This window comes from Asterias amurensis, chromosome 4 (assembly GCF_032118995.1).
Source record: "Asterias amurensis chromosome 4, ASM3211899v1".
NCBI classification, from domain to species: domain Eukaryota; kingdom Metazoa; phylum Echinodermata; class Asteroidea; order Forcipulatida; family Asteriidae; genus Asterias; species Asterias amurensis.
In genome coordinates this window covers 18,334,189-18,360,770 of record NC_092651.1, presented here as the reverse complement: position 1 = coordinate 18,360,770, position 26,582 = coordinate 18,334,189, and the positions used below count along the sequence as shown (strand labels likewise).

General features: G+C 37.2%; 2 protein-coding genes across 2 annotated transcripts; one reads left to right on the top strand and one right to left on the bottom strand.

The window, feature by feature from the left end:
• Positions 1 to 939: 939 nt before the first annotated feature.
• Positions 940 to 11,619, top strand: LOC139935764 (signal peptidase complex subunit 3-like). The gene is made up of 4 exons (XM_071930336.1): positions 940 to 1,153; positions 2,216 to 2,360; positions 3,202 to 3,317; positions 3,617 to 11,619. Exons 1-4 carry the CDS (start codon positions 1,011 to 1,013, stop codon positions 3,744 to 3,746), a joined length of 534 nt encoding a protein of 177 aa, XP_071786437.1. The 5' UTR covers positions 940 to 1,010; the 3' UTR covers positions 3,747 to 11,619.
• LOC139935763 (ubiquitin carboxyl-terminal hydrolase 12-B-like) lies at positions 4,352 to 26,578 on the bottom strand. The gene is made up of 11 exons (XM_071930335.1): positions 26,491 to 26,578; positions 23,793 to 23,873; positions 18,843 to 19,056; positions 17,889 to 17,969; positions 17,224 to 17,396; positions 16,733 to 16,809; positions 15,063 to 15,146; positions 14,480 to 14,612; positions 13,246 to 13,310; positions 12,753 to 12,831; positions 4,352 to 12,107 (listed from the first exon to the last, which is right to left on the bottom strand). Exons 1-11 carry the CDS (start codon positions 26,491 to 26,493, stop codon positions 12,003 to 12,005), a joined length of 1,095 nt encoding a protein of 364 aa, XP_071786436.1. The 5' UTR covers positions 26,494 to 26,578; the 3' UTR covers positions 4,352 to 12,002.
• Positions 26,579 to 26,582: the final 4 nt, after the last annotated feature.

The following is a 26,582-nucleotide window of genomic DNA, read 5'->3' as shown; positions in this document are numbered from 1 at the left end:
CAGGACAGAGTGAAAACATGCAATTGAACTTCAATCTAAAAGTGAGTGGAAGACCACTCGAAAAAAAGTGTTCCCTCATGCTCTTCAGAGAGTGATTTTTCACTCTTTTGGACTAAAAGAGTCGGCCCTATTTATGGTTAGATTGATTTAATCATAGAGCAAGGATACTAGTGCACTACACACACTTGGCAGCACGGGGCTGTATACTCCAGAGCATGGAGCTAATGCCCAGAGGGAGCTGAGATGCTAGGAATTAAATAAAATGGCCCAGTGACCAGGACGAGCGCCATGAGCGTCATCAGTGACGGTTGAGCGCTATAAGAAGCCACTTAATATTACAAATATGAAAAACGGCGTACTCTGATGGTATTTTACGGCCGTCAGGCCCGTGCGGGGATTGGAGGAATCGGAACGCACTCAAATTTTTCAAATAGCGTTTAAAGGGCAGCACGGCATCACATGTTATAAGCCTACAATAGATTTCAAAAGTACACAGCTTTATTTGGGAAACATTCGAAGTAAAGTGTTTCATGCAAACAAATATATAAGTTTTCTGCCCCAAAATGTGAAAGAGGCGTGCACAGATGAAGCGGTGTGCACGGCCACCAATCAGTTTGTGAAAAAGCATATTATTTTTTCGGGGTGTTTTCTAGGTTAATTAGCAATTATTCCAAACGGCTGACCTGCCAAAAACTTAAAAGAAACATGAAATGTAGTTGTCCAAAAATATATTTGATTGGCTTTCAACAGGCTGAGCAACTTATAAGTATTTGTTTAACATTCATTTGAGTTTTTGGTTGTGTATACGATTTTATTCGTGTGCTGCTAACGATGTATTTTGAACAGCGCCCTCAACCAATGGCTGAAAGCCACATCGTCTTTACAGGTAGAATGGTCCCGCGATATAGCGCAAATAGTTACATGCTATTGGTCTAGTGTAAGAAGGGTGCAATACCGCAGATAAATAACACGATTTTCTGGTTGAAAGCCTGTCCAAAAAATCGTCCAAAATGAACAATGTTTTATCAAGAGCCAATACTATTTTTGCCTTCACGCTCAGTGTTATGGCAGCCCTAACATTTGGCTGTTTTCTGACGACAGCTTTTGACAGCAATATCGCACCAGTTTACATGGAAACTGAAAAACATCTGGTGTAAGTGTTGGTCAATATTGACACCTTTTTCCTTTTTCCATTAAAACTCAGTTAGTCAGGCCTCATTACCGTGGGTCTGCTTATTGTTTGTTTGTTTGTTTGTTTAGTTAGATGATCTTCCCATTAAGGGAACTCGGCAAACTCCCACAAGGGGATACACCATGGAGGTTCTACCTCCATGTACATGTATACACCAAGCTGGCAACACCAACAGGGTAGTTGCGATAAAGTTAGCCCCACTTGTGGCCAAGGCTAGCTGAATACTTAGCCACACGTCCACACCATTTCCTCATGCAGCTAAGAAATAACCAAAGAAAAAAAAATTCTGGCACCTCCCCTACGAGCTACCCTGTAGTATAAACCGGCTGAATGTGTTCACCTAACTCTTAGCTTGCTTTGTGTATATTGAAAATATTGAAAAGTGAAACAAATGAAATTTTAAAAAGACATTTTTAATGATAACTTTGCTACCTTTCTCCGACTCTAATTTCCTCGATTCGTACACGGCGCAGCCATCTTGGAATATGCGAATCAGCATGACATCATCGGCCTGCCGAGCTGTGGGCCCGTGAGGGCGCGAATACAAATCAACGGCTGTTATATGTGAATTAAGCTTGGGTACTTTTTACGCGCACGCGCTACGTAGTTCACGAATAATACCCTGGAAGCTTAATTCCCATAAAACAGCCGTTGATTTGTATTCGCGCTCCACACACTGCCCACAGCTCGGCCGGCCGACGACGTCATGCATGCTGATTGGCATATTCCAAGATGGCTGCTTAAACTGCTTAAACTGTAGAAAGGAAAGATCTTTCTAATGAAGATTCTAGGGTCAATTTCACAGAGATATTCCTAACTTAGGACTAGTAGGCCTACTAGGAGTTATGAAAAACTTATGGCTATTTCTATGATGGTAACAGTAACTTCAAAATAAAACTAGTCTTTACCATTTCATGAAGTCCAATCCTGGTCTTGTAAAATAAATTCTGGTCCAGTCAAGCCCTGATTAAAACCTTTTGAGTGATTGATTGATTGATTAAGGAAACTTCTTTTTTCCAACAGGAAGAATACCTACACCCCACATGGCGAGAAAGCTGACCGAGGTCACATAACCTTTGACCTGACATCTGACCTTGACCCACTGTTCACATGGAACACCAAGCAGCTATTTATTTATCTGATGGTAGAATATGAGACGGAACACAATGTAAGTGTTTGTCACATCTTGAGTTGAAGTGAATTCTTAATGTTTCTGTGATTGTACAACTTGCAGGTGAAAATTAATAAATACTAATAAATAAATTAATATATACTAAAATAACAAGTTAATAAATACTAACTAAATACTTGGTGTTGTGTAATAATAATGATAATGGCTTCTTATATAGCGCTCAAATCCATCACTCAGTGACACTCCTTATTGCACTGGGTCACTGGGCCATTTATTTCATTCCTTACACAATTTCAGCTCCAATAGCAGTATGCAACAAGTGCTGGCAAAATAGTGTCCCAAGCTAAATCAAGCACAGAAACCATCTCAACTACCCTCGCTGGAACCCGTATACCCCAACAGAAGCAATTATGTGTACTGTTCAATGACACAAGTGTCATGACCGGGATTCGCACCCACACCCTGATGACTCGGCAACCAGGCCTGATATTTCACGGAGGCAACGGAGGCGATTGCCTCCGTTGCCCTTTGTCATTGCCTTGGTGTCCTTGAAATGCTCCATTAGAAATTTACATTTTCCTGGTAGAGTGCCCTTTGCCATAGAAAAAATGCCTTGGTGCCCTTGCCTTTTCAAAAACGAAGCATACAGCCCTGCGGCAACCATAATTTGAGTCCAATGCACTTAATCACCAGCCTCATTTTATGAGGAACACATGACCCAGTTTTCACTGGTGTAGATTTAGAACGTGTTAAAAAACTGGAAGTCACCCAATACAAGTTTAGAACAATATCTTTCAGAGAGATCTATGTATTATATTTTTGTGTGAGTGTTTTTCCCTGAACTCTTCTTTTCTTCCTTGTTTTTTGTTTGTTTCAGAAATTAAATCAGGTAGTTTTATGGGATAAGATCATCAAGCGTGGCAGCAAGGCAAACTTGGACCTGAAGAAAATGAGCCTGAAATACCCATTTTATGACGACGGCAACGGCCTTAAGTAAGTTTGTAGGGTTTAGTTCTCATACGCTATATCTCTACTTGAAACTTTTTAATGGAAATGTTATCTAGTTTTCTACAAGGTTATCTAGTTTCAACTAGCTTTTCTAGTTTTGTACTTGGTGATCTAGTTTCTAGATTTTCTAGAAGTGTACTTGGTGATGTACTTTTCCACTAGTTCATCTCTAAAACTGTTTATTTTTTTTTTTTTTATTTTTAAGAAGAAAAAAAGCTGACCGATGATTCGAGGTAAATTTTTCTAAAACACTCTCTTTCTCTTTCATCGGTTATTTTCTACAGAGGGCACGACAACATTACGATGACACTGAATTGGAATGTAGTACCAGGAGCCGGCATGCTGCCGAGGGTCGGCGGCCAAGGCAAGCATGTATTTGGATTCCCAGATGAATACAGTAGGAAGAGAGTATGATGGAAAGATAACATGCAATCTTAATCTTGTTAGGAAACATCAGCTGGGCCCATAGTGTTATATAAGAACTAGAGGGCGCACTGGTGATACTGCGTGCACAAATGCTACAGGACCGCAAAGAGACATATGTGCCATTTTGTAAGATAAACATTGTACGTGCAATGAATATGAAGTACACGTCGGTGTCTGTGTATGATAAATACTCGCTATGCGACAGCGTAACTAGGCCAGTGCGTCCTCTAGTTCTTATATATAACTCTATGGCTAGGCCCCACTTTCACAGAGCTGCTGAAGCAAAACACATTGCTAAACAATTCTCTGCTCAGCAAAATAAGTCTCTGAAAATACATGTGACCAGGGCTCAACTTCAAAAAGCATGTAAGCACAAAAGCTTGCTTAGCAAAATTAGGTTACCAGCCAGAATACCATACAGTTACTATTACTGCGACTGGTACTCGACTCATTTTCACGTAGCATAGAAATATGCTCAGCAGAATTTTTGCTTAACATCTTTTTGAAATTGGGGCCATGGGATTTCGGCTTATTCTGATCAAGCCTAACTTCTTTTGTGCGTCACTACTTTTTTGTGTTTTTAAATAGAGCTGTTTAATTTGGGCCCAGAAATCCTGTTTCAGACTTCATGAAGTGTGCCACCCAGCCCCCTCCCTCTGTATCATATCTATGGAGGGCACAGGAATGTGTGGGCTTTCAGGTGTTCCCTTGTGGGGTCTTCAACACATTGCAACAATGGACCACACAAGGGAATTCTTTGTTAAACATGGACCCAAGAAAGGAATTCTTTAGAAAAAGAAATAATAGAACGATAGTAGGATCGGTAAGGTTGTGTGCAGTAATTGGGTGAGAGTTCAATGTACAGCCACAATCCTGTTTTGAACATGACTACAGTACCCCCTGTGAGTCATGTTTGAATTCTGTTGGCAAAAGGTCAACTTATGTTATCAAAAGTGGTTGAAGACTTACCGCTACTGACCAAATTGTATCATACAAATGATTTGACAGAGATACCCCTGGCACACTTTATGTATTTGAAAAAACTTTTATGTCTAATGTTTTATTTTAAGGTTCTGGCGTTTTTTATTTATTCCAACATTCGTATGTTTTCCATCTTTTGATCAGGCATGGTGCGGTGGACCTGGGCCCAATTTCATGGCTCTGCTTACTGTAAGCAAAGAATTGGCGCTTACAAAAGCAGGGAATTTTTGCTTGTGCGCGTTTGTACTCCACACTACTAGATATTCCTCGCATACACAGCTAGCACAGGAATTCAGCGCTTGCACAATTGCCAAGAATGGTGATCATAAGCACAAAATTCGGCAGTAAGCAGAGTCACGAAATGGGGCCATTTTAGTAAAATTTCACTTTTAAAACAGTGACATGCTGGACCTTAATTGCCATTATTATCGCAAAGTTAATAATATTTTAACAAACAAATTCTTCTAATAATGATAACTTACTCAATGCTTTACGTTTGAATGGCTCGAAACAATCAGCTAAAATTTCTTGGATTATTTTTTTTATGTACAATATATATTGATCACAATTGAATTGAAGCATCATGAGTGTCTACTATTGGAAATCAGGGTTGAGATATGAAATATCCTGAACATTTACAATATTTGTTGAGCATCTGCCGTCGTTTCCACAAAACTCTTCCTAACTTAAGACTAATTCTTAGGACTTAGGACGAGTCCAAACCCTGCACTGTAGCATGCAGACCTTAAGATTAATCCAAAGTTAGGAAGAGTTACTCGTCCTAACTCGAGATAAGTCGAGTCCTAACTCTTTGTGAAATTGACGGTTGGTTTATTATAATATCTGAATGTTACTTCTTTACATTTCACAATAAGGATTTTTCTCCTAATTAAAATGTGTTGTTGACTATTGTATTAATTGATGTTGTATTGTTAATGTCATCATTGGTATTATCGTAAATTTGAACACCGATATAATGTAAACCTTGTTTACTAAAACTTAATTGAAATGAAAATTTTTACAGCAAAAGCATTTGCCTTGGATAAGTTGTGCTTCTTATTGTACATGTGTAACTCAGGTCTGGATGGGACCCATGGTTTTAGCCAAGATTGAGTAAAAGGATTTCCAAATTTGCTGGAACCTTAAGAACTGGGCATCCAAATGGTTCACTTATGATACATAGAAACTACCAGACTGTAAAAAATTTAAAACAGGGTGTAAAAAAGACACTCAGACACCCCTCTGGCTAACACTATGATGGGACCACAAACAAGACTGTGGTACTGGCATGTTGCTCTCATAGTGATGTTTGGTACATCTTGGTCGGGGGTGTAAATTTAAGGAGCAAACCATTGACTTGGAGCATTGAGCTGCGTTAACACCAACATAACTGCATTAATGTGTTTTTAATGTTTTTGGGTTTAATTACAATTTGTGCCATTGGGGGAAACTTGGGAGGGAGTGGGGGGGGGGCAGGCAAGTTAGCGCCGCCATGCTCATAGAACTGCAACTGCAACTGGCACAAAATTAATTAAGACATAAATTGCTAAATTTCAGGACATCTTTTTCTATTGAAATTGTCAATAAATGATAAAATTTACAGAAACATTTTGTTTTTTCTTCTTGCATCATTTTTACTCCAAGACTAAATACAAATCCACAGTCCCTAAACACTCCTTCTGCTATGATCATTTTGTCAGCAAGAAATCTGTGAAATATAGTGATGCAGCCAAGGGCTCAAGGAAGGGGGTTCCTGGGTTGATCGGCATCATGTTGTGCCACAGTACAATGTAAACCATTACCTGGTGCTATTATAAGTTATCACACAAGCGCGAGTGGAATATGGAAAATATAGCGCTTCTGCGTCACATATCCAACGAGCAAACTTGGCGCGTGACATAGAACACACAAGACGCATGGTAGTGATATTAGCCGTGCAATATAGGTTTTTATCACCACTCCATTCTGCCCATCTGATTGGAGGATAAGCGCGTACTTGAAGATAAAAAGGAATAGGTCTCATACTTCAATACGTAGATCCACATAGCTGGCAGGAGCCGGTGTGACAAAGCGCTATATTAGAATCGTGTACATTAATATTATAATGTGCATTTATTAATTTAGTACTATGTTTCAAGTTTTACCTTGTAAATGTATGAAAAACAAGAATTGAATGACGAGGCAAAAGCAATACAAGGCTTATTCGAGTCTGTACATAGTTTTTATTTTGTGGCATTTCAATAAATGTGAAAAAACATTTATACAGAGCAATAATATTACAATCCCTTCATACAAAAGTGTTTTTCCACTATTCCCCTGAAGTTTAATTACTTATACAGATGAAACCTCTCTGTGCTGAGCGTAATGCGATAACGATTAGTTACAATCTTGATAATCCGTAGGTTCTTTTTTTTAATAGATTTTGAAAAGTTTAGATATGGGGCATAAACTACTGCCATAACTAGGGAGCTAGCTCCCACATCTCCCTAGTGCAGAGAATTAACTATAATTAAATAGTTATCTTGCAGGTACAACTATGTATTAAATCTCTTTGTGTAAGTGTTGGCTCTGAATGAGCCGGTGTGGTCTTGACCCTTTAAACAGTTTTCTCAAAATAATCCCTCAATCTTCAAACGGCAGCTCAAAACTCAGCTCTTCAAACAAATATCTTAAGTCCGTTACTCTTGACTATGGGAACCAGCGCCCTTGAATGGCAATTTTTCTCTGTCAGATTCTGTGTGCTCTATAAGTGCTGTGTATTATTATTACTTCTCTGATCATCTTCAGGAGAATACTGTTCGAAAAGTCAGGGCCATACTGGCTCTTTTTAGAGCTAAATCTCACACAAAAGAGATTTAATACATGGTTGTCTCCGCAAATTTACTACTTATTTACCGGTATAGTTAAAGACTCTGGACACTATTGGTAATTGTCAACGACCAGTCTTCTCACTTGGTGTATCTCAACATGTGCATAAAATAACAAACCTGTGAAAATTTGAGCTCAATTGGTCGTCGAAGTTGCGAGATAATAATGAAAGAAAAAAACGCCCTTGTCGCACCATGGTCACACGAAGTTGTGTGCTTTCAGATGCTTGATTTCGAGACCTCAAATTCTAAACTTGAGGCCTCAAAATCAAATTCGTGGAAAATTACGTCTTTCTCGAAAACTACGCCACTTCAGAGGAAGCTGTTTCTCACAATGTTTTATACCATCAACCTCTCCCCATTACTCGTAATCAAGAAAGGTTTTATGATAATAATTATTTTGAGTAATTACCAATAGTGTCCACTGCCTTTAATTCTTATTATTCACACCATGCAAAGCTTCAAACAGCACTTCACTAGTGCTGGTCAAATAGTCTGGCACCTTTGGTATGATACAAAGGGTGGAGTTCCACCTTGTCACTACAACTTGAGTCATTGTATTCAGAGAACTAGACCAAGATGGCAGATGGCTATGTACATAATGCCAAATACACAACACTAAATGCATGTCTTGGATACATATTATAGGACATGTTGCCTTCCGATTGGGTGCTTTTGGGCGAAAAAACACATTTGCTTTCAAATGAATATGGTTGGAAAGATATTTCAAATGTAGAGTACATGTATAATGTTTCACATAAATATCCCTTGAAATTGTCTGTTTTTTTTGTAATGACAGATAAAACAGTCAACTATTCTGTGGAACCAAACTTTGACTCCACAAGATGAAGGACTCCACAAAATGGACTACTCCACACAATGGACTCCACAAAATGGAGGACTGTATGTTCCGCTGGTTGTATTCCAAGAGGCAAACTTATGTTTTTGTAATAACTACAAACCAAAGATAAAACATTGAGCAACTCTTAAAAAAAAGATAAGAAATAGTTCCAAACAGCAAAAATGTTGAGAGATTTGAAAGCAAAGTGCCATTTCAGGCATATCTCACAGGCAAGTAAAAGTGAATACAGCTAACTTGTGTGTTTACGCACATTGTGTGCATAAAATATTCTACTCTGAAGTGCGTGTAAATTTAAACTGCAGTGCTTAGGTTCAATGTTGGTGTGGACTAAAACTCAAATCTTAATCTAATATTATTAGATTAAGATGTTTGTGGTAGGACCTTGTGAATGAACAAATCACTCTCTCTAAATTGTGGTGGTACTGTACCAATTTAGCTTTATTATTATTAAGTCGTCTCCTGAAACAAGTTTATGTATTATTCCGGGAAATCAACTGCTCTTCTCCTCTCCCTCATACCCAAAGAGACCCATACACCTGGGCTGACCAGGGGCATGAAGTATCAAGCATGACAACCATGACATCAATGAAAGGAAAACATAAACTATCCTCAAATTATTTTGAAAAAACAGCCCTCTGCTGCTATTCCCACATGGAATTACAACTTTCACCTATTTCCAATAAAGTAATATTTAAACCCTAGGGATTCTTCACACTATGCTGTAGACATCCTCTCTGCTATGTTTTTGGTATATGAATCAATGTACATGTGCGATAGACACACCATTTCTTTAAAATTGTATGTGGCCTAAACTGTGATAAGATTCATAAGTAAAAATTAGAACAAATGGTTACATATGAGGAAACACAAAATATGCTTGCATACATAAATGTTTCAAAGAACATTCAAGAAATTCAAGAAATATCTACAGCCATTTTTACATTGGGTGTCGAACATAATGCTCTTTCTTTCGCAAAGAAAAATTTATACATGTTCTTTATTTGATGCAAAAACTAAGTGAACTGGAAACAAGCTTGGCAGAAAATGATCTCCCTGAATCATGTTTGTCCACAATAGAAAGTCCCACATTACGTAAATCAACCATCTTTACGGGCAATTTGAAAACACATCCATGCGTTTTGTGCAAAAACAGCCTGCAAGCTAAAATGCAATTCGCCCGTAAAGATGGTGTCTATTGCAACTCATCTAATATGATGAAGAAATAGCCGTTGCAAAATGCTTTCGATGGTAGATGGTATACTAATTTTGGTTTTTACTTATACACCATGTACACTGATGTGTGTTATAGCACTGTATACTCACTTCTTTCCTGAGTCCTGTGAAAAAATATTACAGGCATATTACTCGGGTGGGATTTGAACCCACGACCCTTGCAATAGAGCAGTGTCTTACCAACTAGACTACCGAGATTGCCCGGTAGCTAGAGGCAGATGTTTTCTTGAACTTAGGGCTGTGTCTGAACTGGCAGCCTCGGCTATGGCTAAGACTGGATCGCCACGTCCTAATGCATTGAAGCACAAGATGTTACGTCATTGACACAGAAAAGATCTTTGCACCAAAGCTGAGCGATTTTGATATGTTCCGTCAGTGGTTACCCAAACCAAGAGGTTGCAGTTTGCAGTATCAACTTATGAAACATTAACAATCTTTCCCACAAAAACAAACATAGTCTGATACCTTAATTCTTTGTCAGTATTTTGAACCAAGTATAAATTTTCTCTTTTTAGCAATGTTTTGGTTTTCTAGTTATATTTTAGTTTCATGTGCAAATCAGTAACTATTTTTACAGAAGTTCTATAATGTACATTGTAGTGTTTTTAAATTGTAAAGTTTGTAGCAATTTAGCCCCTGGGCTGGCTACAAATGCATTGTTTAAATAAACAAGAAATAATAATTAACAAGTATTTAACGCACCAAGCGTTAACCTTAAAACCAAAAAGAAAAATCACATTTCCATCTGAAGGGGAACAAATTAAAATAAAAAAATTCACAGATTACTGTTAAAATAAAATTGGTTACAATTTTTTCTTACCACACTCAACCACACGTTACCACCAAGACTCTAAAATCTGCTTTACATATACAAAAATTATCAACATCTCTCAGATATTTATGTACAAATTATTGAAATAATCTCTATAATTATTCATTACATATCCTACTTTTGGCAACTCTTTTTGACTTTTCTAAAATCATTACAAAATAAGAATGTTGCCTTTTTTAGAAAAATACTTTTGTTTTCGTTCCTTTTTTTGAAAGATACAACTTAAGTGCTGTTTACAAACTACAACCTTGCTGATGGTAATTGCTTTAATGCTTTTACTGAGTTAAATTTGTGCTAATTTAATCAACTAATATTCAAATTCAGGAGGGCTAGTGTTAGCCAGCGGGGTGTCTGGGTGTTTTTTGGAAACCCTGTTGTAAGTTTGGACACCCTGTTTTATCTTTACATGTAAATGTATTACGAGTGAACAATTTGAACACCCATTTCATTTTGTTTCCAGCAAGCTTAGACACCCTTTCACCAAATCCTAGCTCACAACCATGCATGAGGGTGTTTGTTGTTTTAGTCAGCTTATAGGTAGTCAAGTTCATTTCTAGACTTGATTTCAAGTCTAAGATTGCCATTACTTTGGTCTGCATCAGTCATGCAGAGCTCTGTTTGCCTCTACTGGCTATCATGCGCTATAACTCCTGATTTCAAGTCTGAGATTGCGATTAACTTTCCCTGCAACATAAATTTACCCAGTTAGTTTCCCTTGTGATTTTTTTACTTGATGTTATATATATTTCCTGAAATTTTAGGAAGGAGGTTTGGGATTGAAAAGATGAGAACATATTGGTGAAGGCTTCAAATATACTGGTTTGGGGAAAAAAACACTCAACTTCAGGACTTGTTTAGTTGTGATGTTACTTGTTTAGTTGTGATGTTACTTGCCCAAAGTTAAAAGTTTAGTTGTGATGTTACTTGTTTAGTTGTGATGTTACTTGCCCAAAGTTAAAAGGACTGGACTCTTGCTCGTGGTCCAGCTGGTATTTTGGGCCATGATGTATGAATAAATCCCTGTTCATCATCTGTGGTGGACTGATGACCCCCCAAAATACCAAAACGAAAAAATGTGAAGAAAAATGTATAGGGAACCAGTTACAACTATGTCTAGTACACATCCTTTTGGCCGGTAACCCATTTCTACTAAGCAAGGTGTTTCCAAGCTAAGCACATTTTCATGTGTAAACCAGATAAATGAAATTCATGAAGACACAAGGTGAAGACACATTTCCACAATCCCATTTCCACAAACACAAGGAACTAGTTGAATGCATCGGAAAACCATTAGCCATTGAAATGTTGAAGATTTCTTTACCAAGTATAAACTCACTTAAACCAAGACACAACTTCCCTCTCTCAATTTACAATCCTCGCAGACCATTCACAAACCATTGCAGCATGTTGACTAAAAAGTAATTATGGATATTTTACAACCCCGTTTCCTCCCCCCAAACGACTTTGGCTTATAAGTCCCTTGCCTGATAGAAGAGAATGTAGCCAGAATCTGACGTCTTTTGGACCTCGGTTGCAAGTCCGTAGAACTCCTCTATGTTTGATACATCAATTTTCTGCCAAGATAAACAAAGAGATCATTTGGTGTCATTATAAATCAAGAATTAGAACAGTATAATTTAATTTGCCTGTGGATTTTTTCGAAAGAACTTGGGCAAGTAGTGCTTAACATATGGTGTAAAGGTAAAAACAAATTATATTCTATTTATTTATTTTTATTTATTTCATCAAAACCGCCAAAAATGGAGAAGATAAAAAGATTTATAACAATTACATCAAATATACAGTATAAGGATCCTTCCCTTAATCCCTTTCCCCTCTCTTTTTCTATGAATGGATATGTATTTGTTTGTACTTGTTTTATGCCTCTGAAGAAGGTCCGGTTTCGATCGAAAGCTAAGGCCACCTACCCTATTCATTGTATAAGGGATATTAACACATAAATAAAGAAACAGGATAACCATGTCACTCTCGCACGACCCCCAGACCATCTTGACAAAGTATGAAACGAAAGGATTGTCAGAACGATCTGAGTAGCCAACCGAGAGTATCAAGGTCATCACATTCAAGAAACTGATTCTAAATCAAAACTGTTTTTTACACTATCACAAATACCATGGTTGACACGGTTATATCCCCAATGAATTTATGTGGTATGAACGACGCAACGTTACACTAGAGAAAGCTACAAAAACACTTACATCTACAAGGTCATCATCAAACAGTAACCAGAACCCGTGGCTTTTGACGATGGTGATATAATGACCTCTGTTTGGTCCACTGTGTTCAGGAGAAAAACAACAACATTGTATCAACACAAAAAATCAACAACCAAATTACCTTGATAAAATTAAAATAGTACATGTAACTTGCTTGTGTTTAAATAATAGTAATAATAATACTAGGTTATTGTAAATATATCGTTATATCAGTGGCATATCAAAGCGCTTAGTATTTTTCCCTGCAAGGTACGTGGAGCTATGCAACCAATAGGGGCCTTTCGGGACACTTGGTGGCAGCAGACTTACCAAGAAAAAATCCATTGTTCTCGGTAATGTGCCCATGCTCAGAACTACGTAAACAATGGACATTTACCTGATAAGTCTGCTGCCACCTAGCGTTTCAAAGTCTCCCATTCATTTTGTCATTAGAGCTGTATGAAGTGTTATATAACATAAGAATCTAGTGGTTTACCTTCCACAGTGGATGACAACAGAAACCAAATCATAGAGCTTGTCTGGACTCGTCGCATCGTCAGACTGTCAAGAGAAAAACAGGGGAAAAATTAAACTCATATTTCATACAAAAGGTGCTACAATTTGTTTGCAACCTTTACATCGATGTGTATTCACAAACTCATTACTTTCCTTGAAAGGGTCTATGTACTTTTTGTCAGAAAAAACACAATGTCCACAGATTGACAATGAACTTACACAGTTTGAAGATAATGATAGTAGAAAGCTTCCCTGAAAATATTATTTGCTGAGGTGCTGTAGTTTAAAAAAAATTAGAAAACCAATGTCATGAAAATAATTTTCATCTCAGTGATCATGAGTCAAAAACTATTTTAGCATGTAAAAACGTTTTTTTTTCATGACATTGTTTCACTCATTTCTCAAAAACTACAGCACCTCAGCAACTAATACTTCAAAGTAAGCTTTCTACTATCATTATCTTCAAATGGTGTAAGTTTAATGTAAATCTGTGGACATTGTGTTTTGTGTTACAAAAAGTACCCAAACCCTTTAGTTCTTTGAAAAAAATCCACAGGCAAATCGCTCAGGTTTGATTCGAACCCACGACCTTTGAATTGCTTGACCACTAGACCATCGAGCCAGCCCTTTGTGTTAGCAGCAGGTGACACAACGATTTAATAGATTGAAGTATTGTTTGAAGTTTTGCATGGTGTGGATACAGTACTACAGGAAGAAACTATATATAAATAAATAGTTCACTCCCCCCCCCCCACCACCCCTTTTTTGTGTGAGTGTTGGCTCGGAGAAGAGCCGGTGTGGTCTCGATGTTTAGAACAGTATATTCTGCTCGTCTCAAGTGCATCAGTGATAATAATATAATAATATTTATTCGGGCAAACACATTTACAGGCACACATTAACACACATTATAAATATTTAAGGCAACATAATAAAACTACAATGGGGTGCCCAGGAGAGCACAAAAGAAAGTAAAAAGAAATTAAAAGCAAAAAAAGTAAAGGCGTATGTCTCCTAAATCCCCAAAACACATTTTATTAAGGCAAGGAAGGGCATAAGATAAAGAAAATAATATTTTTTCCTTACACCGATCTCACATTGTATACAATTGTATCACATTAAAAAAAGAGGTGCTATTTGACTAACATTTAAGACTATGGAGGAATGGTATACAATTGTGGGATTGACTGAATAATGCAATACATTTGACTTACTGTGTTCATTAGTCTCAGCTCCAGCGGGAATACAACGCGGTAGGATAGCTTTGTGTAGCGGTGAACCTGCTCCATGTACTTGAAGCGCTTGAGGTGTAAGGCTAGAATCTGAGGCAATTTCTTTACTTGCATTCTGTCAGACAGCAAAACAAAATCATTAGAAAATAAGAAGATTAAAAAAAACCAAAAAACGCCGGATCCGAGAGTGGAAATGAGTCAGATTGTGTTATGCTGGAGGGTCATGGTGAGATTTTGAGGATGTGTTTGGAAATAAATTAAAAAGGATCTTTGCACCATAAACCTTACCAACATATTGTGGCTTTCCAGGACATTAACTGTTGAGACATTTGTTTAAAAGTCTATGCAGTGGCCATCTTTGTTCAGGTTTCATTTTTTTTCTAGAGTGGGAATTAAACCTGCAACTACAAGGCACTGGCATGTTAATCCAGAGGTTTTAGGTTCAAGTCCAGCTCCAGTCAAGATGTTTTGTGAAAATTTCCCGTGACTCTGTAGTGCAGTTTTATGAGGCAGAAAGTTCCGGAACATGTTAATAAAATTAACAACAAAGATTTGAGCACCCTACCTTTTTTGCGCTTCTTGTTTGCTGCAACACGTTTCACAGTAATATTTACACTCATGGCATAACGTCTCGGTGTTACTAAAACCTCTGCAAACCAAGAATGGATGACAGGCATGTTATAAAAATAACACTAGCTTGTGCAAATCGCTTCTCAAAATTGTTAATTATTAAATGATACTGTTTAATACAGTTGAAAAAAAGTACTAAATTAATTTCAATGAGTCATCATTAAGGTACATGTATGATAAAAACATCAATAGATTCATATTTCTAATCATCACTATAATAATTTCAATGGGAAACTATAATTAATATAATAATTATACCAATAAAAATAATGTACATAAGTGCACATAGTGAGAAACATCAAAGTGCATTAAAGCTAAAGTGCAATTAAAAAGGTTTTGACAATTTAAACTGAGGGCCTCTTATGATCAGCTAAGCTCGATAGGTTACATTAAATTTCATTCTACATTATAAATCAATCAATCAATTAATAATAATAAAAAAACACAAAAAACATCACAGTAATACAATGAATGATAATATCATATTAAATCAAGCAAAAACAACAATAATACATAATAGTCAACAGATCACCATAATGAATTGATACACATTTCAATAACTTCAAAAATAAGTTTTTAGGCCTGTAACACAAGGAAAATATGCAGAAAATAAATGAAAAGAAAAATAACAACAACAATAATACAATAATACATAATATTGATTATGAATTGACAAGATTAGAAAGTTTGCATGGTGGAAGGATAATAAGAAATATTTTGCGATGACATTTGATAAATCTCGTTGAGTGATGGTTCGTCTGAGAAGAACCAGACGTCGATTTCACCAACTCTTCCTAACTTAGGATTAATCTAAGGACTTAAGTCAGTTCTGTATCCGAATACGTATGATGCATTGAACCCTTCTCAAGTTAGGACAGGTTACTCGTCCTAACTTGAATTAGGATTAATCCTAGCGTTTTATGAAATCGGCTACAGAGGACTCGGTGCTTCGAAGAGTAATACTCTGTGATGACTGTCTTCTGATGATGGACAGAGTATAAGTCTGAAACACTGAGTCCTTCGGTTCTTCTCAGAACAACCGTCACTCAGAATACATTAAACCACATTGTTTAATGGCAAACATATTTCTGATTATGAGTTAGTACACATTTTAATAATTCAAACAGTAAGTCCTCAGCCCTGTAACAGAAGAAAAACAAACAGAAAATTAACAGAAAAAGTCAAGGCAGAAAAAGCATTGCATTTGAGTACGTGCAATGTTACAACCAATGCATGTCAACCATTCTGAATGAAACATGAACCCAATTGATTGAAGGCTGCATATAAAATGCATGAAAAGTGGATACTTCAACAACCTCGCTCTGTCCTCATCACTTCCCAAAGCTTAACATGTTTCACCTTGAGATTTTTCTGACTCGAGGTAGGTCTTAAAGGAAAGAGCCCAAGAATAGAGGATGATTTAAAATAACAAGGCGGTCAGTGTTTTTTAAGAGAAATTATATTAAAAGAAAAATAATGAAAATGCGATGTCAGAGAAGACTAAATATAGTAAGAACGACAACACAGAATATAACAAAATCAACAAAAAGCCCTTAAAAAAACACAGAGTGGCCGTCAAGATTAGTGAAATGACTTAGCAATTACCTTAGACAGTGGGTGATTGAAGTATTTTGTTCCACATCGACTGACAGGTCGAGGAAATCCTCATCTTTGCTGCTTACCTACAAAAAATGAAGAAAGTAATAGTCCATTAAAGACAATGGACACCTTTGGTAATTGTCAAAGACCAGTATTTTCACTTGGTGTATCCTAAGTTCCCAACATATGCATAAAATAGCAAATCTTTGAAAATTTTAAGGGTAAGCCTAATATCAGAAGGCCGGATGGCCACTTCAAGGAGAGGGATACTTTAACTGATTTGAGCTTTGTCTAACTGAATCAACTGTCACCAGCATGACCAGGGGCACGCTGCCACCTACTCCTAGGCCTGAAACAGTGTTACCCCCTTCGCAGTCCGTAAGGATGTAGGCATAGGTATCATCCACTAGGAGCCCGGCTGGTAGAGCAGAATGAGCAGAGCTTCAACAACAACAAGAACCCTTAGTACACATGGATCCAGCTATATAGTAACTTACCCCTTCACAGCAAAGGCATCGGGTCTCGTTGGTGAGGGTACCCTGAAAGATTTCATGGATCCATGTTGGTTCCGTCTTGTGGTGATGATAGTCGTTGTTGTTGCTTAACGAACCGTTTGGCGTACTGGCTTTACTGTTTGGTTTACTACCTTGCTTGTCTGCTGTTCTCTCCGCTAAAAGTAGATCAGAAAGGAAAATTCAGAAAATATTCTTATAAGATTTATTCAATTAACAAAACAAAAAATGTAAAAAGTGTAATCAAACAGCAATAGAATGTATGAACTTTTATACAGATCAACAAACTGTATGAAAAACTGAACTTCTTTGTTTCCCAAAACCAAAGTACAAGTTAGCAACGATTTGGTATGTTATTAACACCAATTGTATTTTTTTTTTAATATTTAGTTATATTTAGATCATAAAAATATACTAAAACTGAGAGATGCTTGAAATGTATGGCTTTGCATTAACTAGTTTTAACTGGTAAATTAGTCAACCTGACATTTTGTTGAAACCTTTGAAAGGAAATTGCAAGTTTACTTCAACAATTTGGAAAACGTGCAGTGGTCAAAAGCAGAAAAAAATTCTGCCAGTGGTGGTCAGAAAGTGCGGAGTGCCACTGTGGGCAGAACCCTGTAGAGAGACACTGAAAGCAATGCACATACCTTGCAGGATATCCGCTATTGTGTTGAGTAGATAGATGAGGAACTCATGGGCATCCTGCTGCATGTAGTTATCAAACACCTCTGAAGAAAATCAAACAGTAGAACAAGCCAAGATGAGATTGCGTAAAGTATTGAGCAAACATGATCGACCCGAGTCATTGCTAGAGTCAAAGTCATTTCACTCAAGTTGCCTTACATGTAGGCTTTTGATTTGGTGCCCTTGCAAAGTTCCATTCCAAATTTACATTTGTCTCATAGAAGTGCCCTACAAGCATGACAAGGGGAAAAATGCTGTTGCTCTTCATGAACGAAATAAGGCCTTGTCTGACAAAACCCAAACGCAAAAAAGAAAAGAAAAAGGTTTTTGTTGAGATGAAGAAAGGGAATCAAAACCTGGCTATGTTTTTTGCTTTTCTCATTCTGCTTCAGGCCCACTCTCCACTAAGAGCAAATACAGAGCTCATCAGAGCAAACATCAACAGAGCATTCGACATGACTCTCTCCTGGGAGAAACATGGCTCTATAGTTTGTTATTAAGTTAGGGATATTAAATGAACGTCTCTCAGTTCATTGATGGTACATCAGTGAATTATTTTTTCATTTGTATAGCATTGCACAATGCTACACAAAATGCATCCATTACTACTCATGAAAAACAAAACCATCATTCATTTGCTGCTATCCAACATCGGCATTCATTGTGTAAAGTACGTGTTCAATGATCTGTCTAGCTTTCTTTGCTATGTCAATTTGCTAGATGAATCCGTTTCAAGTCAAAAAAATTCTACGTATCTGAACAAAAATAGGAAGATCACCAACACCTGGCTATAATAGCTCTGTTGGCCAGCACATAAATCCAAAGGCCACGGGTTCTAGTCCCACCCTCATCAGTTTGTCTTTGTTCAATCCAAAAAAATAAAAAAAAATGAAAAAAAAAACATCGCAAACTCCTACCATTTTCCTTGCGCAGCCTCCCGATGAACTTCTTGGGTGCGATGACGCCCACTTTCTTCTTCTGTGTGGTGATATTATTGAAGAGGTCGCTGAGGCACGTCAGTAGGTTCTCCTTCTTCTTCGGCTGGGCCTTGTAGCCGAGTACCTTGTCCCGGAAGGGCTTGCAGAAATACAACGCTTGAAGAACGGAATTACAGTAGCAGGTGTTCCCAAACTACAGGAGAGAATTGAGCATATATTATTGTATTAGACATGTAAAGTAGGGTCTGCAGCGGAATTAAAAAAAAACCCAGGGTGTTCAAATCTGATGTAAATTGGACAACAGGAATCCCTTAACCTTTTAAAGACAAATCATCACATCATGTATAATCATCACAAACAAAACCAAGACATTGCTAATACTAGTGCTCATTTATGTTTCCAGCCTCAAGGCCCAATTACAAAAAGCTGCTTAGTCACACAATAATGCTTACATTTACACATGCCCTGATTAGCACAATTAAGCAGGACACCTGTCACAAAAATAGGTGATTTTGACGGGTAACTTTAAAGCCAAATTGGTTTTGTGCTTAAGAAGCTCTAGGAAATTTGCTAATGGGGTAGTCCATTGCGCTCTGTGTAGATGACTTAGTATTGAACCTCCAACCACACTTGGTCCATTACATGTTTTCCATTCAAATTTGAACAAAAATAACATGAAACAAACAAGTTGTTTTGGTTTTTAGATATTGCTACATGTTTGTCAACAATGACGAGGCCATCATTTTGAATATTTTAACATGTTGAAAGGGCACTTCCATGGGAAAAGTCTGCGCTCTTTAGAAAAGGCACTAAGGACAAGACCAGAGCACCAGAGCACATGGCTTCTGTGTTACTCTAGGTCTGCGCTTCAATGAGTTGCATCTGGAACAGGAAAATCTAAAAGTGGGATGATCTCTGAGTGACATGATACTAAATGTTTTTCTCAATTGATCGATAGTAGCATGCCTAAAAAAAAACACCAGCTGATTTTAATATATATCTAGTACAGGGAGCATATGGGCTGTTCTAATTACGATTACGAGCATCGTCCACCAGCTGTGGATGTAAAACCTGCTGTCTGTTATTTGGAAACTCGTCAAATTAAATAAGATATTTTACCTCTCACATTCTGTTTACTGCAATAAAAGACTGTTTAAATTTGTACACATGTTCATCTGTAGGTATAACTAACTGTAAAATTAATTTTAGCTTTGGGCCTGTCCAACCTCAATGTGTAATATCTGTTTAATTAAATTTATACAAAATTATGTTCAAATGTTGTTTTAGATTTTAAGTCTGGTAAAATCGTTCAAAATCTGTTGAGTATCGAAATAAACTTACTTGTAGCCATAAAACAAACAAGATCAATCTTCCCCAAGGGATTGTTCGAATATTTAAAGACAGATTACATATTATGTTACTATTTGTAATATGAAATGAATTCTGTTCCAGTAAAGAATAATGTAACACATCAAAAACTTATTCACTTATAAATTTCCAAAAAAAAATCCATCCATTCTCAATCAATATGGCTGGGTGGCAGACAATGTTTGTGTCAACATTGAATGCTGCCAGATGGTTCTCTACAAATAAAAGGGAGACCTCTATTTTTCTAGCTTAAGTGCATCCGTGTACACAACTATCAAGTGTTATTAATTTAGGGAAACCAATCATGCATACTTTCTATGTGCATTTTCAGAGTATCAAGATTATCAGTGAATTTTGAGAGACCAGTCCGAACCTACAAACGTACTTTGTATTGGTGCGTATTGCAATGTAATATCATAGACAACAATAAACAATATCCATTTTAAATTGAAGGTTTACATTTAAGTGCACTGGAGTTCCAAGTTGTGGACAAAGGGCATTACTAAAGGTAGTCTTTGTTTTTGTCAATGTAGTGCTGATATGGGTGAATTTATCAAGAAAACTTAAAGGCAGTGGACACTATTGGTAGTTGTCAAAATCTATTTCTCACTTATGGTATCTCAACATGTACATAAAATAACAAACTTGTGAAAATTTGAGCTCGATTGGTCGTCGGGGTTGCTAGATAACTATGAATAGAAAAAAGCACCCTTCACACGAAGTTGTGTACTTTAAGATGCTTGATTTCGAGACCTCAAGTTCTAAACTTGAGGTCTCGAAATCAAATTCGTGAAAAATTACTTCTTTATCGAAAAATACATCACTTGAGAGGGAGCCGTTTCTCACAATGTTTTATACTATCAACCTCTCCCTATTACGTCTTACCAATTAAGGTTTTATGCTGATAATTATTTTGAGTAATTACCAATAGTGTCCACTGCCTCTAAGGCTAGACTTGGAGGTTCAAAATTGTTGACATTCTTTTATTTTTTTCTAACCAACGGAGGAATTTCCGATGAAACAATTGCACAGCAGGATGATTAAATGTACTATAACTATCTTAATGGAATACGTTGCGAACAAACACGGTCGGCCATTCGGTGGAGTCAAAATTTAAGGTGACCCCTTCATACGACACCATCACCGAGTCAAACAATGGAAACATGCAAGCACTGCACGCTACTCTCAATTTATTACTCCATGCTCTCAGACAACGATAGGTCTTCATTGACCTGGGCCCAATTTCATAGAGCTGCTTAAGCACAAAACTTCGCTTAAGCAGAAAAAACCTTGCTTAGTAAAATCAGATTACCAGCCAAGACTCCACTCAATTGTTATGCTAAAAGTAAACAACAGCTAAATACCAGTCACAAGCAATGTATACGGCATGAATTTTTTGCCAGTAGCATGTGAAAAATAAGCAAGCTATTTTCGTGCTTAAGCAATTTTCTTTTGATTAAAGGCACCTGGCGCCTGGAAATAGGATTTTTTTTCTTTTAAACATAAGAGTATATGTTTGTTAACAACAAAACAATTTTTTGAGTAATTGTTTGTCACGATTTATATGTTAACAAAATTAATTAAGTGCTTGGGGGGTTGACTCCGCCTACCTCTTTTGTGATGTAGGAAAATGAAGACTTTGCCTCGATGCGTAGATAAACACACGTGCAAAAGTACATGTAATTCTAAGACGTGAGTTTGTACGCTGCGAAAAAGGTTTTTTTCTGGCATTTTTCCGGCAATGCCGACCAGGTGTATTGCTGCTGGATGCAGAAAAACAACTAAAGATGGGGTCAGTCTTCATCTATTTCCTGCAGATCCCAAGTATAGGCGGTTGTGGGCTGCGAAAGTCAGATTAACTAGAGCAAAGTGGTCCGGTCCGACGTCTTTTTCAGCGCTATTAAGCGAACACTTCGAGCCGTCGTGCTTCGAATCCGGGATACACCACTCATTTGACATGACGAGAAGAGCCATTCTTAAACACGACGCCGTCCCAACAATTTGTCCAGCTAGTGGGAAATCGAAGATGGTATCTGAAAGACGTGATGAACCCAGAGGAGCATTTGCTAAACGTGAAAAAATTCGGGTAAGTTTGAACTTTGAGGGTATGTTTTTAGCTTTTGCCAAGTGACACGATTTGTTTTGGTACCGCATGCGATTCACCGTGCGTGCAGGTCCTATTAGATCGTCCGCACATTATACAGCAGCCATAGTGTGTGCGTGCAGTCTGCTCCGTGGCCGTATTTCTATAATAATACGTAGGCAGACCCACATCTTACAACCCATTTGGTCACTAAAAAGTCGCATAGTTAAATAAAAATAGCAGCAAATAGCTTTTGTAAAAACCACTAGGCGTTCAACATGTTCAAGTTTCAATGTTCGTATGTGTGTAAAATCGTGTCTAAATTTGTTTTGATGTGCCATGTTCCCAGACGTAATGTACAGGGGCCTGACTACAAATTATCTCTTCAAATATCGCGCCTTGAAATACGTCACGAACAGCGCCCTCTCGGGTCGGGGCCTACTCGTAAATTTGTCAATATAATCAAAACTAATATTTTTAAACCTTAGTTAACTTTTTATTTACATTCCTCTCGTAAAAACACATATTTTAGTGACAAAAGCTTTATTTAAAAAAAATACCACTTCCAGGTGACTTTAAGCAGCTCTATGAAATTGGCTCCTGGGCTTTTGATGTTTCATTCAAAGGGTTTATTGCCTCTGTTGCCTCAGTGAAACATCATGACCAGGCCTGCGTTTATTGGCAATGTCAAAACCAATAGTCATTGTCCTGGTGCCCAATAAAACATTCAAGTTGAATTTAAATTTTCCCAATCGAGGTGCCCTCTACAATTGTTTTTTTTTTGTTGCTAATTATACACAGGCTGCACATGCGAGGTTTAAGTGCACTTAAGTTTTATGGTTTTGAAAAGGGCATTGTAACAAACAGTATGGAAACAAACAGATCACTTCAACCGATTATTACAAGTAATTCTGAATATGCTAATGCGCAGGGGCAAATTCCATTTAGTGAGTAAAGACTGGGCAAAGTCTTGAAATTTAAGTGTACAATTTTGTTTCTTTCGTAAATAAAGGCAATGTATACATGATGGGCACCCAAGATTACAAGACATTTTTACTATGTGCGAGCCTTGCACTATCTATAGCTCAAATGCTCTGGTAACATTTGCATACATGTACAACAATGTAGGCATCTGCTAATGTTTGCTTTAAAGGGTGGACTATAGATTGGTAAATATTCCAAAAAGTAATGACCAAACAAACCTACTTGGTGAGAAGCACTGCAGCTGCTGATAGAGGTAGTATAAACTGTTTCAAGAAGGGATTCTATTCGAAGTAATATTTGGATAATTTCTCAGCACAAAACATATGACTCTAAAGAAAGAATTCATGCATGAATAGTTTCTCAAATTTCTGGGGGATGGTGAGGATTGCAGTCTTAACACAACATAATAATCTCTTTCATTGCAGCAAACCTTATACGTAGATTATTTTGGCCAATAGCCATAATGCAAAAATTCCAAGTTCTACTTCACTTACATTGACTAATCCAAAGTAATGCTCATTGGGAGGAAACTGGTCTGATCCAATCTCTTTCTCCAAAGCAGATGCATTTGCTCCCTGTACAAAAGAAACAAAAAGTAAACAGTATGAGAAGAGGATTTTAAAAAAATTTTCAAGCATATTCAACCACAGAAATATTACCACTTTATAGCAGGCATAAAGTAGCCCACCGGGGCTAGATTCTCAGTTTTACTCAGTTAGAAAACCATACTATTTTGAATATGTATTGACAATTTTACCACACAGGGAAATTCAACCTAAAATATAATAAGGAGAATTTATCAAAGGCCTAAAACCAATTAGCATAATTGTGACATTATTTTCTGTCTAGGTAATTGAATAAAAAAAAATCATTTTAATTGACATCTGCATTGTACCGGTAGGTGAACTTTTGATCTGACTGTGTGTAAAATGTACTATGTATGAGGGTAACATCACGTACAATTGCAGACCTGATACTTCAAGGAAGCAACAAAGGCCTGATTGCCTCCATGCCACCTGGTCATTGCCTTGGTGCCCTTGAAATGCTACGGTAGAAATTTACAATTTCCTCATAGGGTGGCCTTTATCAAGGAGAAAATACCTTGGTGCCCTTGCCCTTTCAAAAATGAAGCATACAGGCCTGCAAAAGTCAAATTTACTAGGATAGATTTTACATTGAGCTGACTGCATTACGCGCCAAACATACAGTGTATGTTTAAACACTTTTTTACATGTCTATACTGGAACTGGAAAGAACTCGCCTAGGCCTGCAAGTGTCAAATTTACTAGGATAGATTTTACACTGAGCTGACTGCATTACGCACCAAACGTACAGTGTATGTTTAAACACTTTTGTTGTTGTCTATATTGGAAATGGAAAGAACTCGCCTCAATGATTGAAAATCAGAGGAGAGGTGGTAAGAGCATGTCCTTACTCTATGATAAGAGCCTACAGCCACTGGCTGAAAAATCAACAACTTGGAGGTGGATGAATCATCGAGCTCAAGACATAGCAGTGAGAGATCTCTAAGGAAATCATTGCGGAGGAGTGTCTGTCCGCAAAAGGGCAAAAAAAGAAAACACTCCTCAAGGAAGTGGCTACTTTGACTTGCTGTAAGGATACATGTCATGTCAAATGCCGACATGTATACATGTCGGCATCTGACGCAATCAGAAGACAGGCTTCGAAATAACCCACTACAACCACAGCTGTGGTGCCCTGTGCTTTTGCAGTAGTGCCCTTTGCAAAGTTTCAATACAAAGCTACACTTTCCTCAGAGAATTGCTGTGCCCCTTCTTGTAAAGCACATGGACAACTTGTCAAAGTTGCACATTATGTGACCAACATCTAAATAATTTAACCTGTGAAAATTGATTAAACTCGAGATAAAAACTATACTGTTTCACAAAACTATAACATTTAAGGCAAAAACATTTCAAGGGAAGCTTTTGCCCGTACCCATCTACACACCATCACCATACAAAGTCAAGTGCAAAGCTGTGAAAATTTTTAATCTACATGTGAGTATTACCAATGTTCTGCATCTACACCTTATAAATACAAGTTAAAAAGAAATTGTGCTTGTGTAGAAAATTTGAAAGCATGTATGGGTAATCATCGATATGTCACCCCCACCCCCCCCCGCGGTTTTCTTTTGTTTTAATGCTGCAAATGAAATTAGAATGCTTAATAATGATTAAATGCACATTCCTATTATATAAGTTTAAATAATGAATAAAAAGTAAAGTAACCTAGTGTCATCAATGATTTCACAGCCTTTTTTACTTTTTTTTTTTTTTGCCTTTTTTTTTCTTGTCTCTGGAATCAACTACCTCTTCACATCAAAACATCCACTTCCATTCACTCTTTCAAAACATCTCTCAAAACACACCTCATGTCTATAGATCCATTCTTTTGTATTTAATGTTTTTTGTTATTTCTGTTTGTATTTTCTCTGTAATACTAATAGCGCCCTGAGCACTTTTGTGGATTTGTGCGCTCTATCTATAAGACCTCGTTATTATTATTATTATTATTATTATTATTATTATTATTAAACTTTAAACTTTAACACATCGCCTAACTATTCACTGTTTTCATAAACAAAAAAGGTAATCATCCATTTACACACAATGCGAATAAATTTAATCTAATTCTTGTAAACAAATAATGAAGTATTTAACTTTTTATTTAAATTTCCAGTTTTCCTGGCTGGTGAAGCCCAAACTTGGGCATTGTTCTTGTTGAGTGGTGTTGGCATGGTTGGGGGTGTGGACAAATTCCTTACAAAAAGTAAAAATTTTATTTCTGATCTTGTTCAAGTCTCAATGTCGTGATGAGAATTGGCAATAAAATATTTATTGTTCACGAAAGGGTGAAGGACTTGCCTTGCTATCCATACAATGTCTTTGTGGCACCAAACCAGCCCTGCCCTCAACCCCCGTTCGCTCGGCCGGCCTGACACAATAAACCATACCACTCAACAACTGGACCATTCAGCTACAGATTTACGTGCAATCCAATGGGGGTCTCCCAAAGTACACAGTCGAGATTCCAGTTTGTTTTCGCTTATTTACCTCACTGGCATAAACAGTTGCACAGCTTAAAATTATAAAAGAACAATTGAAATATGTCACAAAATACCTTTCCTCTGTAAATGTTTACGTAAATAAAGAAAACAACATTTCTCACCATCTTAAAAATGGGATAAAAAACCCGACGACAACATCACAGGATCGTAGTTTTCCACTCGCGCAATCTCATGTCAACTTTGGTCAAGGCGC